This window comes from Patagioenas fasciata, chromosome 19 (assembly GCF_037038585.1).
Source record: "Patagioenas fasciata isolate bPatFas1 chromosome 19, bPatFas1.hap1, whole genome shotgun sequence".
Classification (NCBI taxonomy): domain Eukaryota; kingdom Metazoa; phylum Chordata; class Aves; order Columbiformes; family Columbidae; genus Patagioenas; species Patagioenas fasciata.
Genome location: NC_092538.1, coordinates 6,066,562 through 6,081,448, shown reverse-complemented (window position 1 = coordinate 6,081,448; position 14,887 = coordinate 6,066,562). Strand labels below are relative to the sequence as shown.

General features: G+C 41.1%; 1 protein-coding gene across 10 annotated transcripts in view; it reads left to right on the top strand.

Annotated features, from left to right (window-relative positions):
* Positions 1–14,887, top strand: part of LOC136109923 (protein spinster homolog 3-like) — a 43,217-nt gene that overhangs the window by 6,623 nt on the left and 21,707 nt on the right. For 3 of the 10 annotated variants that reach the window (XM_071817118.1, XM_071817117.1, XM_071817119.1), the window contains 7 exons: positions 3,251–3,393; positions 4,507–4,675; positions 9,206–9,244; positions 12,272–12,337; positions 12,797–12,933; positions 13,465–13,616; positions 14,506–14,572. In XM_071817118.1, coding sequence (XP_071673219.1) covers positions 12,814–12,933; positions 13,465–13,616; positions 14,506–14,572 — 339 coding nt within the window. In that variant the 5' untranslated portion in view covers positions 3,251–3,393; positions 4,507–4,675; positions 9,206–9,244; positions 12,272–12,337; positions 12,797–12,813. Of the gene's footprint in view, positions 1–3,250; positions 3,394–4,506; positions 4,676–8,066; positions 9,245–9,304; positions 9,788–12,271; positions 12,338–12,796; positions 12,934–13,464; positions 13,617–14,505; positions 14,573–14,887 lie in introns of those variants that run through there. The other 7 variants (XR_010652559.2, XM_065852956.2, XM_065852954.2 and 4 more) reach the window with 4 other exon arrangements.

The window sequence follows — 14,887 nt, the reverse complement described above, 5'->3', positions numbered from 1 at the left end:
AGACCTGCGTGGTTAAACAGAGAACTGCTGGGTATGCTCAAGGGGAAGAGGAGAGTTTGTAGATGATGGAAGGAGGGGCTGTTGTCAGAGAGTGTAGGAAGGCAACTAGGAAAGCTAAGGCCTCCTTAGAATTAAGCCTGGCGAGAGGGGTCAAGGACAACAGAAAGAGCTTTTTCCAATACGTGTCAGATAAAACTAACACCAGAGGCAATGCAGGCCCACTGATGAACGAGGTGGGTGTGCTGGTGACAGAAGATACAGAGAAGGCAGAGTTACTGAACGCCTTCTTTGTCTCTGTCTACTCTGCCGGATGCTGTCCTGAGGAGCCCCGTATCGCTGAGGCCCCAGAGGAAGGCAGGACAACGGAGGAGTTTGCCTGGGTTGCTGAGGACTGGGTTAGAGAGCAATTAGGCAATCTGGACATCCATGGGTCCGGATGGGATGCATCCGTGGGTTCTGAGGGAGTGCTGGAAAGAGTCCAGCGCAGGGCAACAAAGATGCTGAAGAGAGTGGAGCATCTCCCATGTGAGGAAAGGCTGAGGGAGCTGGGGCTCTGGAGCTTGGGGGAGACTGAGGGGTGACCTCATTAATGTTTATAGATATATAAAGGTGAGTGTCACGAGGATGGAGCCAGGCTCTTCTCGGTGACAACCAATGATAGGACAAGGGGTAATGGGTTCAAACTGGAACACAAGAGGTTCCACTTAAATTTGAGAAGAAACAACTTCTCAGTAAGGGTGACAGACACTGGACCAGGCTGCCCAGGGAGGTTGTAGAGTCTCCTACTCTGGAGACATTCAAAACCCACCTGGACACTTTCCTGTGTAACCTCATCTGGGTGTTCCTGCTCCGGCGGGGGGATTGGACTGGATGAGCTTTTGAGGTCCCTTCCAATCCCTGGCATTCTGTGTGATTCTGTGTGATTCTGTGTGATAGTTATGGGAAGGGCTAAACTAAAATGATAATTGCAATTTTCTAGCTTGCATTTCTACAGAACTGTGAGAAGTTTTTGCTTTGCTACCTGCAAAGCCCGACCTAATTGCCAATCAGTTTAATACATCTGATGGAAAGCAGTCATGAGATCCAGTGCTGCATCAGTTTTCAGTCCTTGGAACAAATACAAGGATGTGAAATATGAAGCAGGTAGTAATTGGTTTGCCTTTTCTGAAATGCTGGCATGTTACTGGAAGAAAATAAACATCAGTATTGTTACTTGAAGAAAATAAGGCCATATATTTGAGAATGGTTTTTGTATATAAATTTGATGCCAGAAGTTAAAATACTGTTTTCACTACTTCCCTTTTCTATTTTTGGCTTAAGGCAGAGATTTAAATAATTGATTCATGAATTCAAATGGAAACCAGGAAATATCAATTTACATTATTTATTTTAATCTTATTTTACATTTATAATTCTTAATTATTTTCTTAAATAATAGCAGATTCCTTGTGCTTGGCAGGATGTTAGTTTTTGTCAGTCAGAAGGACAGGAGTAATCAGTGATTTAAGATATGTCAATATATATCTGTTAAAACCTTTTTTAAAGTCTGTAAGTACTATCTGAGGTCTTTTGTTTTTTCAGGTGCTGTGAGCTTTTAACTGATGATTTTTGTTAAGTTACATTTAGGTGGGATTCAGTTAAAATGCACAAAGGAATCATCAGAGATGAAAATTTTCTCTTAGCTCCCCTAGCTCCCAAGATATTAATACTACCTCCCACAATTTAGAACTAATCATCCTGCAGCTTCATTTTGCTCATAGTGTGGAAAAGGGAATAACAAGCTGGCTTCCTTTTTCAAACCCCAGTTTAGTTCTTCCCATGTCTCAATGAACCAGTTTTCAAAATCAACTTGTTGAATAAACTGAAATGAAGAATCCACTTCCTTTCTGCACCTGCAGATGAAGCTGGTGTCATAAAAAGCTGGTTCAGCCCTCAATATGCTGTTTCGAGCCACTTACTCAGAAACACCCACCAGTTTGGTGTTTTGACTTGCTCTGAAATTTCTGCAGCAAGCCTGTATATTTTGTACTTAGTGATTCTAGATGTCACTGTAGTGTGGGCTGCCTTTATTTCACATTTTATTTTAAACAGGAATGTTTTTTAAAGGACAAGACATGCTTGGTTTAAAATAAAGAATGACACTTTAAAAATTGTTTTGCCTTTTTAAACTGGCAAATTCTTTGCTTTTGCTCACATTTTGCAAAACGTATCATGGTTGATACCACTTACGTCAAATTGCTTTTTAACTGTAACTATTTCCTAATATTTGCACAATAAGTGTCATAAACATCAGCATCCTGGGGTTAGTATAACTAAGAGCTTCAAAATGACCAAAATTTTCTCTTTTTGCTGGCAGAATTTGTTTCCCAGTGCTAACATTCATGCCTCATGTATTTTCCAAAAGGGTGAATCCAGCTTCTGGACAGTAAATTTTGTGACAGTGAATTTTGTTTATGAGGACGCTCTTTTGGGAAGTAAAGACATTCTCAATACTAAATGGGATTATTCTTAAATTAAATCTATCTTTATTCAAGTTTTTAGTTAACCCTAACATTAACATTTTCTGTAGTGATTAGAATACTGTGTTCACTTGCAGAATAGTGTTCTCTTTCAGTCTGGAGGTAGCGAGGCTGGGAAGAAAAAGGTCTCATAGGGACAGGCCCCCATTTTTGTTGTCAATACTTGTCTGTTTGTCATTACTCATAATAAGTGGCTCCTTATGTGTTATGCTGCCTTCTTAATTAAAGAGGGCTCTGGTGTACAGAAGTGAAGACTGCAGTGGTCAACTAATGGTTCTTCTGGGAATGAAAATTTCACTGTGGTAGAAAGGTCAAAACATAGGTTAAATAGGCATTTAATTCCGTGGTTTTCTTCCCAAATCCATGCAGATTTCACAGCCCTTTTCTGCTATAATTGTGCAGAAGCATCCAGAATCCTATAATAAAATGCGAGAAATCCAGTTATCAGGTACACCACTAAAAGTGAGCTTGAGCTAAAATATCGCAAAAGCAAAAGCAGTTAAATTGGTTAGCAAAATAGTATATTGGGTGCATAGTAACTATAATGCCTCATTTGACCTCCACGAGCTGTTCTGTGCTTGAATAAATCTCAGCTAGAAGAGGAAGCTCTGTTGCTCTGTTCCAGTGATGTGCAGCTTCCTCCTTTGTCTGATGTTAATGCAAAATGTTCTCACTTACAAAGAAGATTTTTTTAAACTTTTTTTAACCTTTTTTTTTTTTTTCCCCTCCAGAGAAGAATGCTGTAACAGTTAATAGAATTAGAGTGTGCTTTGTGATTATGGGCTGGAACTGTAATTTCTTCTGCTATACCTTTTGAGGCAGAATTATATGGATATAACCGAGGACAGTGTTACCTGTGAAATGAGTTATTTAGGTAAGCACCCCAATACATTTTTCATAAAGTTGCAGTTTGTTTTCTAATTAAAATGGTATGGGAAAAGAGTCTGAACAGGCTTCCCTGCCCTCCCTTGTTTGGCAGTAATAATGAAAAAAGTGGATTTTACAGTATAGAGTGTGTAAACTTTGTTTGCTGCTGTCACAAGGCTAAAGTATGCTTATGCTGGATCCACGCTATGTTTTATGTTATTACCCAGGCAACATGAAATAAAGCAGGCTGAGGAGGTAAAAGGGATGCAGTAACTAAAAATGTAGCATTTATTGAAACTCACTGAATGGGACTCTTCCAAGCAGATATTTTCTAATTAAGTATATAGTGAAACAGGTGGTCCAGTTGGTTTTCTTGAAGATTTTTGGTAACAGAAGGCTTCTCATAAAATGTACTGTACTCTCAAAGATTGTTAGGCTGGGTGGTTCAGTCCCTTGCTACATATTTGTTCCACAAGATGCATGGAAAGGCAAGAGACACACAAATCAAGTAATGGCTCATACTGCTAGTTCTGCCTGCAAAGGTTTGAAGAAAAACCGTTGGCAATCTAGTCTTGATTATTCAACTGCTAAATTTTATTCTAACATCGTAAATATTTCATAACAGTATTTTAAGTCATTAGCAGTACCTACCAGAATGTTAATCATGACTAAATGTGCCCACCAGCAGTACAGAGATACAGCAGATTCAGCAAATTAAAGGTGCAGAATTTCTCAAACTCCCATTGAAGGAGAGCATGCAGGTTCCCTCCTGTCTGGCTAGTACAGGCCGTGTGTATATTCCAAGGGAATAACAACTTGGCAAATGTGCATCAGTCCAGGGGACTGAAATGCAAGGAAAATATACACGTTAGTAGATGAGTCATCCCTGGAGTTTTGCAATATGGTCTTTTATGAGAAGAGGATAGACTATTGATCCTATAATATATCTGAAACTGAAAATCATGCCGAATTTTATGCGTGATTACATTGCTTGAGTAGCCTGCTCTTGTGTCAGGTCAGTCACTGGTTTAAACTGTAGGTCAAACTGCCATCCCTCCAGACATGCAACCCAGATATTAATGTCTAAGTCCAAGTTTATCTTTGCATTTTATCATTGCAGACTGGGTTCAGAACCAAAAGTGATTTATTGTGCAGTCTTGGTTCAAATAGAGACCACAGTGATGAACCTTACAAAAATACACAGCCTCTTACCTAACTCTCTGCCACTCTGCAGCTCTTTTGTACTCATTATCGTTGTCTTTGAATCTCCTTGGAGTGGAATATTTCAGGTAGGTCCAGGCATACATTTATTAAACTATCTGCCTACCAGAATTATGTTGAATTTCATTTTTCTGATCTTGTCAGACACTAAAATTACCAAGTCTTGCAGAAATCCATATTTCAATTATTTGCAGAATCTCGTGATTTATGAATTTGCTTCCGTCACAATAGGTTTAAAATATGTACACTTCAAAATGCTGACCATTCCCACATGTGCTTGCAAATACACACAAGTGTGTGTTTTCTTTTGACTACTTTATATTTCTTTTGGCTACTTTTCTTTGTTTGCATGATGCATGAGGGAGGTGAGATACAAAAAGCAGCCTATTTATTTCTTTCTAAAATCAGTATTGGTAGATCTAGTCACAGAATCACAGAATCACAGAATGTTAGGGATTGGAAGGGACCTGGAAAGCTCATCCAGTGCAATCCCCCTGCCAGAGCAGGAACACCCAGATGAGGATACACAGAAAGGTGTCCAGGCGGGTTTGAATGTCTCCAGAGTAGGAGACTCCACAACCTCCCTGGGCAGCCTGGGCCAGGCTCTGCCACCCTCACCATGAAGAAGTTTCTTCTCAAATTTAAGTGAAACCTTTTGTGTTCCAGTTTGAACCCATTACCCCTTGTCCTATCATTGGTTGTCACCGAGAAGAGCCTGGCTCCATCCTCCTGACACTCACCCTTTAGATATCTGCAAACATTAATGAGGTCACCCCTCAGTGTCCTCTTCTCCAAGCTCCAGAGCCCCAGCTCCCTCAGCCTTTCCTCACACGGGAGATGCTCCACTCCCTTCAGCATCTTTGTTGCCCTGTCCTGGACTCTCTCCAGCAGTTCCCTGTCCTTCTGGAACTGAGGGGCCCAGAACTGGACACAATATTCCAGGTGTGGTCTCACCAGGGCAGAGTAGAGGGGCAGGAGAACCTCTTTTGACCTACTGACCACCCCCCTTCTAATCCACCCCAGGTACCATTTGCTGGTCACAAGGGCCCAGTGCTGGCTCATGCTCATCCTGCTGTCCACCAGGACCCCCAGGTCCCTTTCCCCTACACTGCTCTCTAATAGGTCATTCCCCAACTTTCTGTATCAATTATTTCACAGACTTGTTGCCGTTTACTATTCAGTGGGTTAATAAAGCTGCTTTTTGTTAAATGTATAGGAAAAGTTTGTAGTTAATCAATCAAATTGTATCTTTCTGACATCTTGGTTCACTGTTAATGCCCCTTGTCATGCAGCTTTCTGGAAAAGCTCTAGCAAAACTTCAAAAGCTGTTCATGGATGCAGCAGCATCCCCCCTTAAAGGATATCTGGATAATTAAATACATTTGAAGGCATTTTGTAGTAACTGCTTGGAAATCCTTTCAGGGAAAACTGGAAGCTCTCACATCAGTTGTTGAAACAAGCCAGCTTCCTAAATGTGGCAAACTCCCATGACTTGGCCTGTTGAGCATCAGCCAACCAGTTGCAGCTGCCACCAAATGTGCATGTTCATCTGGGGAGTCTCAGCTGCATTTGTCAGGTTCAGCCGTCAAAACAACTTTTGGTACTGCAGCCGAATTCAGAATGGTGTAAGAAAACACGTTGCTGTGTGTGTGGACTGGCGCCCGATGCCTCGAATAAACAGGTTCTGACTTGCTGCTGCCATGTAAGGATTTAACTGCTGGTGACTTCTTGCATGACACAGCTATGAGATCTCCTGCTTAAATGAAGCATCAGGAGAACAGAGATGGTGACGGGAGTGTGAGAGGGATAAAAAGCTACTTTTGAGATTGTAATGGCACCTGGCACCCCTAGTGTAAGCTGTGCAGGCATACACTGCATTTTGCTCCAAGTCACTCTATAACCTGAGTGGCAGAAATTAACAAATAAGGAAAAAAAATTGCTCTCAAGAAATGAGCTGTAATCTTATCTAACAAAAGTTGACTTGTATAGTAGCATTCTGCAGCCCGCACTGCGAAAGTGGGTTGTCACAAAGTTTTGCAGGAATTTTTTGGCATGGCGTTGTCTGCATGAACATGAAAATTGTAATCGGAAGAAAGGACAAATAGGCAATTAAAGGCAGGATAGCTATGATGTCTATGAATGCTGACAGGGTAAGGTTAAGCCTTTTAGAAGCGACTGCAGGCTTGTACCCAGCAGTGAAAAATGGAGTGGATGGAAGGATATGGCTTGTGACACTGAGGTGAGGGAGGGGGACGTCTGGTGCCAGTAACGGTGGGAGAGTTGTGGTATATTTAACATTGAGGTTCCTCGTGACAAACCCAGCTCTCAAGTTTGGTGCTGCAGACAGAAAAACGGCCAGCTAGTACAGCATCAAAAAAGCATAAAGCAAATGTGGCATCTGGAAGCCTTAATGAAGGGCAGAAGGGGAATCAAAAGTTTAAGAAGAGTCTAGAGCTGATGGTTTGGTGTTTGTGAGAATCATTTCCTGTTTACACTGACTATATCTTTGGAAAATGTGGGATTTAGAAATTCCAGTTTAGAAAAGCAGAACTGATTTCTTGCCATAACACTATTAGTTAAAAATCTGCTTTTAACTGTCTATAAACTTCAAGTCTAGCAGTAGGTGTCAGGAGTTGAGAGCAAGAGAGGATGCGGCCCAGAAACTCCAAGGACATTTGGATCACAAGACATTTAAGCCATTGAGAGGAAGAGTTAAATCCCAACGACCTACCGTGTGGGGCCTTTCTTACAAAGTCTGAGATGTGACAGGGCATCAAATATGGAAAATATTCGTCCTGAAGGATGTAGAGTGCAGATCCACTACCGCTGTGCTTTTGAGTAGAACAAAGATGGGGGAAAGAAAACAGGCGCAACTTGGAGTGTTTCACTTCCTATTGCTAATGAATCCCTCTGCCGCGAGCAGCTAGGATTCATCAGTTTGAGTCTCCGACACGCTGTTTAAGCTTTACTTCTGCCTGCTGCTGTTGGGTTTTCTTAAATAATAATAATTAAAAAGGCAATGACCGGTTTGCACAGGGAGTGTCGGTGTGTGAGCGCCACCCAGCGGCGCAGCGCGGCCCTGCAGAGCCTGCCGGAGGCCCCGCTTCACCCGAGGGCAGCAACTGGAATTCTTCAGAGTAATTTAAATGGCTTTTGCAGATCTTTTTGTGGGCGCAGATGAAGTTTTTAATCTCTACAAAACCATGCTGGTTAGTGCTCCCAAGTATAGTCATCTCTTGAGTTTGTTGAAAAGGCAGTAGTGATAATATTGAATAGAGAGCAAAAATTTCTTCCTGATATTAAGTTGACACACTCTGGAATGTTTCCAGACACAAGGTGACTTACATGGAGCTCCCTTGAGCAGGATTGGGGAGAGATGCCCATAATCTATATCTAAATCCTCTCTTAGGAAGTTGAGAGCTAAGACGGTACCAAAAAAAGACCCTTCTTGAAATATATGAAATATATATTAATACACACTTCCCCGTGATTAAATTAAACCTGCCTTCTGGTTCATGAAGAACTAGATCTTCATGAAACTAAGATAGAATTAAATACTACGGTGTTGAGCATGCGGAAGCAAAGGAGTCCAGATTTCAGAAAATGGCCAAAAATACTAGATGCTATTTTGTTTTTCAGTTTAGTCTGAAGTGTGAAACACACAGTTCTTTAAAAAAAGAAACAACAGCCATAGATTCTTGTCTTCATGCATGAGTCGTAAACTGTGATCAGTACTCATTCCAATTAGCCCCCCACTCTCAAACTCTGACAGTTTACTGTTGATTTTCGCTTTGAACTTTTTTAACGGGGTGCAAAAAATAAGTTACCTTATGAAGCTGGTAATACACAAAATGGCTCAAAAGGCCTATGACTAGTCATGTTCCTAAAATAATTACTATAATAGGAAAATTGTTGCTGGAAGAACTAAGTAAGAATACTTTTTCAAATTTGAGTGGCCAGAAGAAGGATAGGGAAGAGAGATATCTAAAGAACAAGAACGCTTTCCCGTGTTCTCCTTTCTTCCCCTTTCAGACCGCTTTTGGGGAGAAAGGAGAAGATACCCCCATTGCACAATTCGGAACTGTGGAACGTGCAAAGTTCCAGCAAGGGTGCAGGAGAGTGGTTTTGATTCCATCTCCCTTTTTCTGCTTACTGTAGCACTCTGGGTTGTTTTTTTGTTGTTGTTTGATTAGTATTCTCCCACCCACCCCATCAAAAACCAAGCAAGCAAGCAAACAAACAAAACCAGCAAGTAGTCTGGAGTATGAGTCTTCTGCTTAAATTGCTGATTTGACCTAAAAGCTCAGGACTTCACTGGAAAAGATTTTGCTCTGGGGGTAGATCTGGCCAGTGCAGATGGGTGGGAACAGGGAGAAGCGAGTCCTCAGGTGGCAGGGCCAAGGCTGAGTAGCCCTGTTTTAAAGGCCAGGGGTGGGTGTGTGTGGCAGGAATAAAGATCTGAGATACAGAGAGAGCAAATGACTTGTCCAGAGTTGCACAAGAAGTCTGTGGGAAAGGAGGACTCAAGTCAGTGGCAGGTACCTGGTTAGCAAACTAACTAACTTCTTTTTTTTTCCTTTCCCTCTTCTCTACAAAAGCAATTTTGAGGTCCGGCAACTCACTGAGACCTTAGCAAGGTTTGTTGTTCATTTTGTATATGCAATTTCTCTGAGATCATTACAAAGTTGTGCACTTTTGTTCCTTGGATGCACAACGGATTGTTTTGCTTTTACATTTACTTTTCCTTGTCTTCAAGGTGTAGCACTTTAGCACTTTTGCTTTTGCAAAAACACAGGATTGCAGCTTCCTTCTTTGCTCCTACTGCAAGGAACGTTTAATTTCAGTTTTTAGTGGCTGGGCATCATTGCCGGAAATGACCATAGTGATTGAAGTTCCTCATAGCCTGAACACAAAACCGACTTGTAGCTTGGTGCGCTAAGGAAACACTTCATGACTTTCTGCATGAGGAAATATGCAAAACCCTGATGCACATGAAAACACAGGCTTGCAGTTCCAGCCACCTCTTGAGGAGCAGAATTATGGAGCTACTGCAGCACGTGTGAGACAAGGTCCATCCATGTCTGTGCCAAGGAACAGTCCAGCAAAGAGACATTACCTGGTAGCTGCTGTGCTGTGCTATGCAAATTTGATAAATTTCATGGATTGGTTTATTGTACCAGGTGAGAGCCTTTTTTCTCCTTCTAAGGAAAAAGAAAATTAAGTTTTCAAAAGTTCTACTTACTCTGTAGTTACAAATGTTTTCTAAAGTAAGGCTATGCTTTATGTCTTTTTTAATCTTTCTCACCTGCTTTAGCCTGTTGGTCATACTCTTAAGGCCAATTATAACTCTTGAAAGACCAATAAATAATGTAGTAGTTATTAATGGTTAGTAGAATGCTTATAAAAATCACATTTGTTGAATGCTTAAGATTTGTGGTTTTAAACCTAAGTCTTTTACAAACAGACTTTAGCATACAGAGCATGTCTGGATTCTACAGAGATTTGACTAAGAAGCTTCCCTGTATTGTATACAGCAGCTAACCAGGCGTTCTTTGGCTCTAGCAGATTAGATATGGCATTCCTTTATCTGAAGAATGGTGATGCCATTCCCCTCATTAAAAGTCCCAAAAGTATATTGTCTTTGTTCAAGTTTGTTGAGGGGAGGCTTAACTTCCTCATGATCTGCTGGAAATGGTGTGATTTCTGCACTGAAGAGTGTAACACGGTTGTGTCAAGAGAATGCAGTTTAAAATTTTTTTCTTTTGAGTACTTGATAACCACACACACAGAAGGGAAGGAAACAAGTAGGAGTGCATGCTGAATGATACTGCAAGACTGTTGGTGAAAAACTTCCATATGGGAGTTCTACTGTCAAGTAACTTTCCCTGGAGAAGGGCAGAGAACAGGAGAGCATGAAAATATCTTTGAGCAAGAACTGGGATGCTAGGAGGGTGTGTGCTTGGAAGTATTAAATGCTAGCAGTCATTTGGCTCATTCCAGGCTTTAACTTGTTCTTTGGCTTCTCTACATGCTAAGAGCTTAATATTTTCGAGAAGGCCTGTGAAGTAAAGCTTGTCTCCTTGTTAACATGCTCAGTTTTTGTGCATGAGGTACCTTCAGGGACACAGATAAATTTAAGAGCAGAGGTGGGGATAGTGTCCAGGCCTTTGAAATATCAAACATATAATTTAATGACAATATATGGCCGAAACACTTTTTAGTTAACTCTATAACCTTTTGTGTCATGGGAGAAATCTGTAAATTGCAGTTTATATCACAGCAATATATTGTTCATCTGCTAGAATTCAGTGGGATCACAGAATTCCTGCATCAGTATTTTTGAATTGGGCTGTCCATATGTCTGAACATATTATTAGATATAAGTTAACAGGAAAGTGAGGAAGAAGCAGCTTCAGTATTTGTTTAAAAGTAAGCCGGTGGCAGTTATGAAATTGTGGTTTCCGGGCAGTTTTGTTCACAGGCTTTGACAGAGTTTGCATCAATCTTCACTCAGAAAACAAACTCTTCCACTTGTCTGCTGGAATTAAATCTTCAGTTTGTTAATAACGGTGATCAGACAGACTTTCCCCTGTGATCTCTTACTCTGTTCCAAGTTGCTCAGATCGATGCTTTGTAATTTCTCAATAACTGGCCAGGCCAGTTATTTCAGTTATTTGGAGGGGATAACATTTTAATGGTGCTCTGTGTGAAAGTTAGAGATAAAGTTGTGGTTCAGTTCAAGTCTTGTGTCAGCTGTGATTTGTACTAAATACCGTATCAGTCCAAAACTGAAGTTCCTGTAATACAGCATTTCTATGTGTTGATAATTGGCTACCAGGAAGAATAGATAAAATTGATTGTCTTGTTTTAGTTATGAAAAATGTTCTTTCCTAGGACAGGCCTTCAGAAGGTATTTGTTATTTTGAACAAAGTCACTGACTTAAAATTCTGAGACCATTAGAAAAACCCTAAATGCAGAATATGTGCAAAAGTCACTGAGAAAGGAGCCATAAAACCTGTGGTGCTGCTGTTAGTCTGGACCTTGATCTACGCTGAGACATCAGTAGTGAGGACACTGATGATGCTGCAACCGTGGGGACTGTGCATGGATTTAGCTTTAAACTTGTTGGCTCAAGAATGCTTTGAAGTGGCTGCAGCAGCACAGTGTACGGCATAATGCCTAAAATCCACCGTAAGACCAGAGCGGGCACCTCCTGTGAACCTCACCCTGAGCTGAGCTCTGTTCTGCTGTAGATCAGCTTCTGTGAACAGACAATTTACACAGAACTTGTTCTCCCAAGTGGTGGCTTCATCCTATTAACAATGTTTTGATTTTGACTATTTTGGCAAAACTAAAGCTGCATGATAAGAAATTTCCTTTTTAATTTATATCTTTCAATATCAGAGTAAACTGATGCTTATTCAAAGCAGCATCTTCTAGTGGTTTTATTTTTTTTTCAGAAATATAATGCAGAAATGCAGAATAGATGAGATGATAGATCTGCAGCCCTGGCTAATTAGAATACTGTATATAATGAATATATTAACAGTTGCTGTTCTTGCAAGCCCTGTTCTTGAGATAAATCTGTGAGTTGGCAAATGAACAGCATCACAAGGACTGAGCAGGGCCCTTCACTGTCATTGAGCATTTCACTCTCTTGCAGGAATCCTGTTAGATATACAGAAATACTTCGAGCTTAGCGATGGGGATACAGGTCTGCTGCAAACAGGTAATAAAATCTCTTCAGATAGTTTACTTTTCCTTGCATCTAGGTGGTCTGTTCCTAAAATAGAGTCTAGTTATTTATTTTTCCTAGTTCCTGCTCATGTGTGGTATTGCTCACTTCCACTTGTGGGCAGGCTGACTATACTGCAAAACTGAAAGTCTTTAGTTTAGGGAAGGCTGGAGTTGAGTCCTTCAAAAATCCTACAGTATGTGAATCACAAAAGATGAAGGAACTTCTCAAGAAATACAGAACTTGAGAAATTCACACGTTTTATTTTTATATATGTTTTTTTTAAACTGCATCTATCTTCTTCTAAATATCAACCAACCTACTAGTTCTATGAACTCAGCCTGCCTTTAACCTCTGCTTTAAAAAATAACCTGAGTTTGTCTGAATGGTGAGGAGTGCGTATGTTGAAAAGAATTTGACCAATATTGTCTTTGCTCCTTCTTGGATTTCCAGTCTTCATCTTGTGTTACATGCTGGCTGCCCCCCTCTTTGGATACCTCGGTGACCGGTACAATAGGAAAATCATCCTTGGAGCTGGTATTTTCTTCTGGTCTGGTGTGACATTAGGCAGTTCATTCATCAATGAATTGGTACGTTGCTTTTTCAGAGGGTACTGTGAAAACAATCTGCATATGTCTTGCAGGAACTAATAGAGTCCTTTTCTGATCACAGATGTGATCAGTGAGCACTCACTCCCCAAGCCTGGACTAAGTAGACTTTGTGTAGGAGCACTTTATGGGATGGCAGAGCCCAGCCTAAGCAACGGAGAACCCACACATTACTGTTGCAATTGATGGGATCTTATTTTTGTCCCAAATTCTGTTAATTGTGACCTTACAGTGTTGCAGCTTGTTCGGCAAGCTTGTGGTCTGTTCACCCTGCCCTCTTAATTTCCTCTGGGTGTCACTCTAAGAAGTCACTGCTGTGTAGAAAGTGGAAAGCACAGCAGTGGGATGTGAGGGAAGCAGGTGTGAGTGCAGGGAATACAGACATGCAAAAGGCAGTTGAATTCTCATTTCCTCTGACACATTTGATCCACTAAAATGCACCTCTTCGATAGTAAGCTTGCTTTCTTTCTCATATGGGCATTTTTTGGACTATAATTTGTCTTTTGTCTGCAGTATTACTGGATATTCTTTCTTTCACGAGGACTAGTTGGCATCGGCACAGCCAGTTTTTCCACAATAGCACCTACCATCATTGCAGATCTGTTTGAGGAAGGAAAAAGGACCACGATGTTATCTATCTTTTATATCTTCATTCCAGTGGGAAGGTTGGTTTTCTTGCTGGTAACTGACCTGCCTTTTGAAATTCTGTCTGACCTCGCCTGCAATTCAATGTACCATGAGCCTTGATTAGACAGATTTTGATGTATACCTGGACTGGCTCTTGCAAAAGGATTTGTCACTTGCTTTGAATGTTTAAATAGAGCTGGTTAAGCTTATTTCTTTATTTATCTTGAAGAAAAAATCGTTTTTTTTCCCCCAGATTTTTTAAGGTAGAATCTAAACTCTGAAAACTGGTAGACTTTGAATAAAATATTGAATCAATTCTAAAAGAAATATGTGCATGGGGTATGTGATTTATTTCTGGGTTTTGGAAGACAAAAGCTTTCAGATATTTGTTTACCTGACAGATTTTTCAAGAACTCTCAATTAAATGCCTCCCAAGGAAGAACTGGCACTTCCCTCTCCTCTTTTAGTTAAATTGATGCTGTCTGAAGAAGAGGTGGAGAAGGGTTTTTAAGTGGTTTGGAGGCATCCTGTTTATTAGAGCAGGCAGCCAAGCTGAGCCCAGAAGGCAGATTAAAATGAAAGGAAACCCCACAGGACTTAATAGAGGTGGCTACCCCAGAAAAGAGTAAATAATAAACTTTATGGGCTGTCTGACCTGGGTTTGCAGTGGCAGTCTACAGAATGTGTATTCCAAGAGGAATCTGGGACATTATTGCCACCATTGCACAAGTTTGCACAGAGAAGGTTAGACTCTTTTTAATGCTGGTTGGCAAGCAGATTGGCATAGACCGTGAGGGTTGTTTCTGTTTATTTGTTTCGAAAACTAAGACAGACTACTTCTCTGTGCTGTCCTTAGCTGGTAAGCCATTATCTCAGCCAGCAAGAAGTCATTGGTGCCGACTGATTATTCCTTTCTGTTGCTTCCAGTGGTCTCGGTTATGTCCTGGCAGCCGGCATGGCAGAGGCCACAGGGGACTGGCACTGGGCTTTCAGGGTGAGTTATTTCCTTCCACTCATGGACCTGAGCCATTCACTGTAAAATCAGCGTCATCACCGGGGTCTGGATTACTTATGTTTGTTGTGTTAGAAGAGGTGAGCAATGGAAGGACTTTCTGCTGTCTGACTGGTCATGAAGTTGGTGTTTAAGAGAACTCTTCCTGCAGGACAAGTGGAAGATTCATACCCACGTCCTGTAGAGTGAGAGCAGGCAGAAGTGACATTGTACAGCAGCCAGGGCAGGTGCCGATGTCCCTCTTACCCGAGGACACACTTGCAAAGGTTGTCAATGCACCAAGACCTCCTCAGAGCA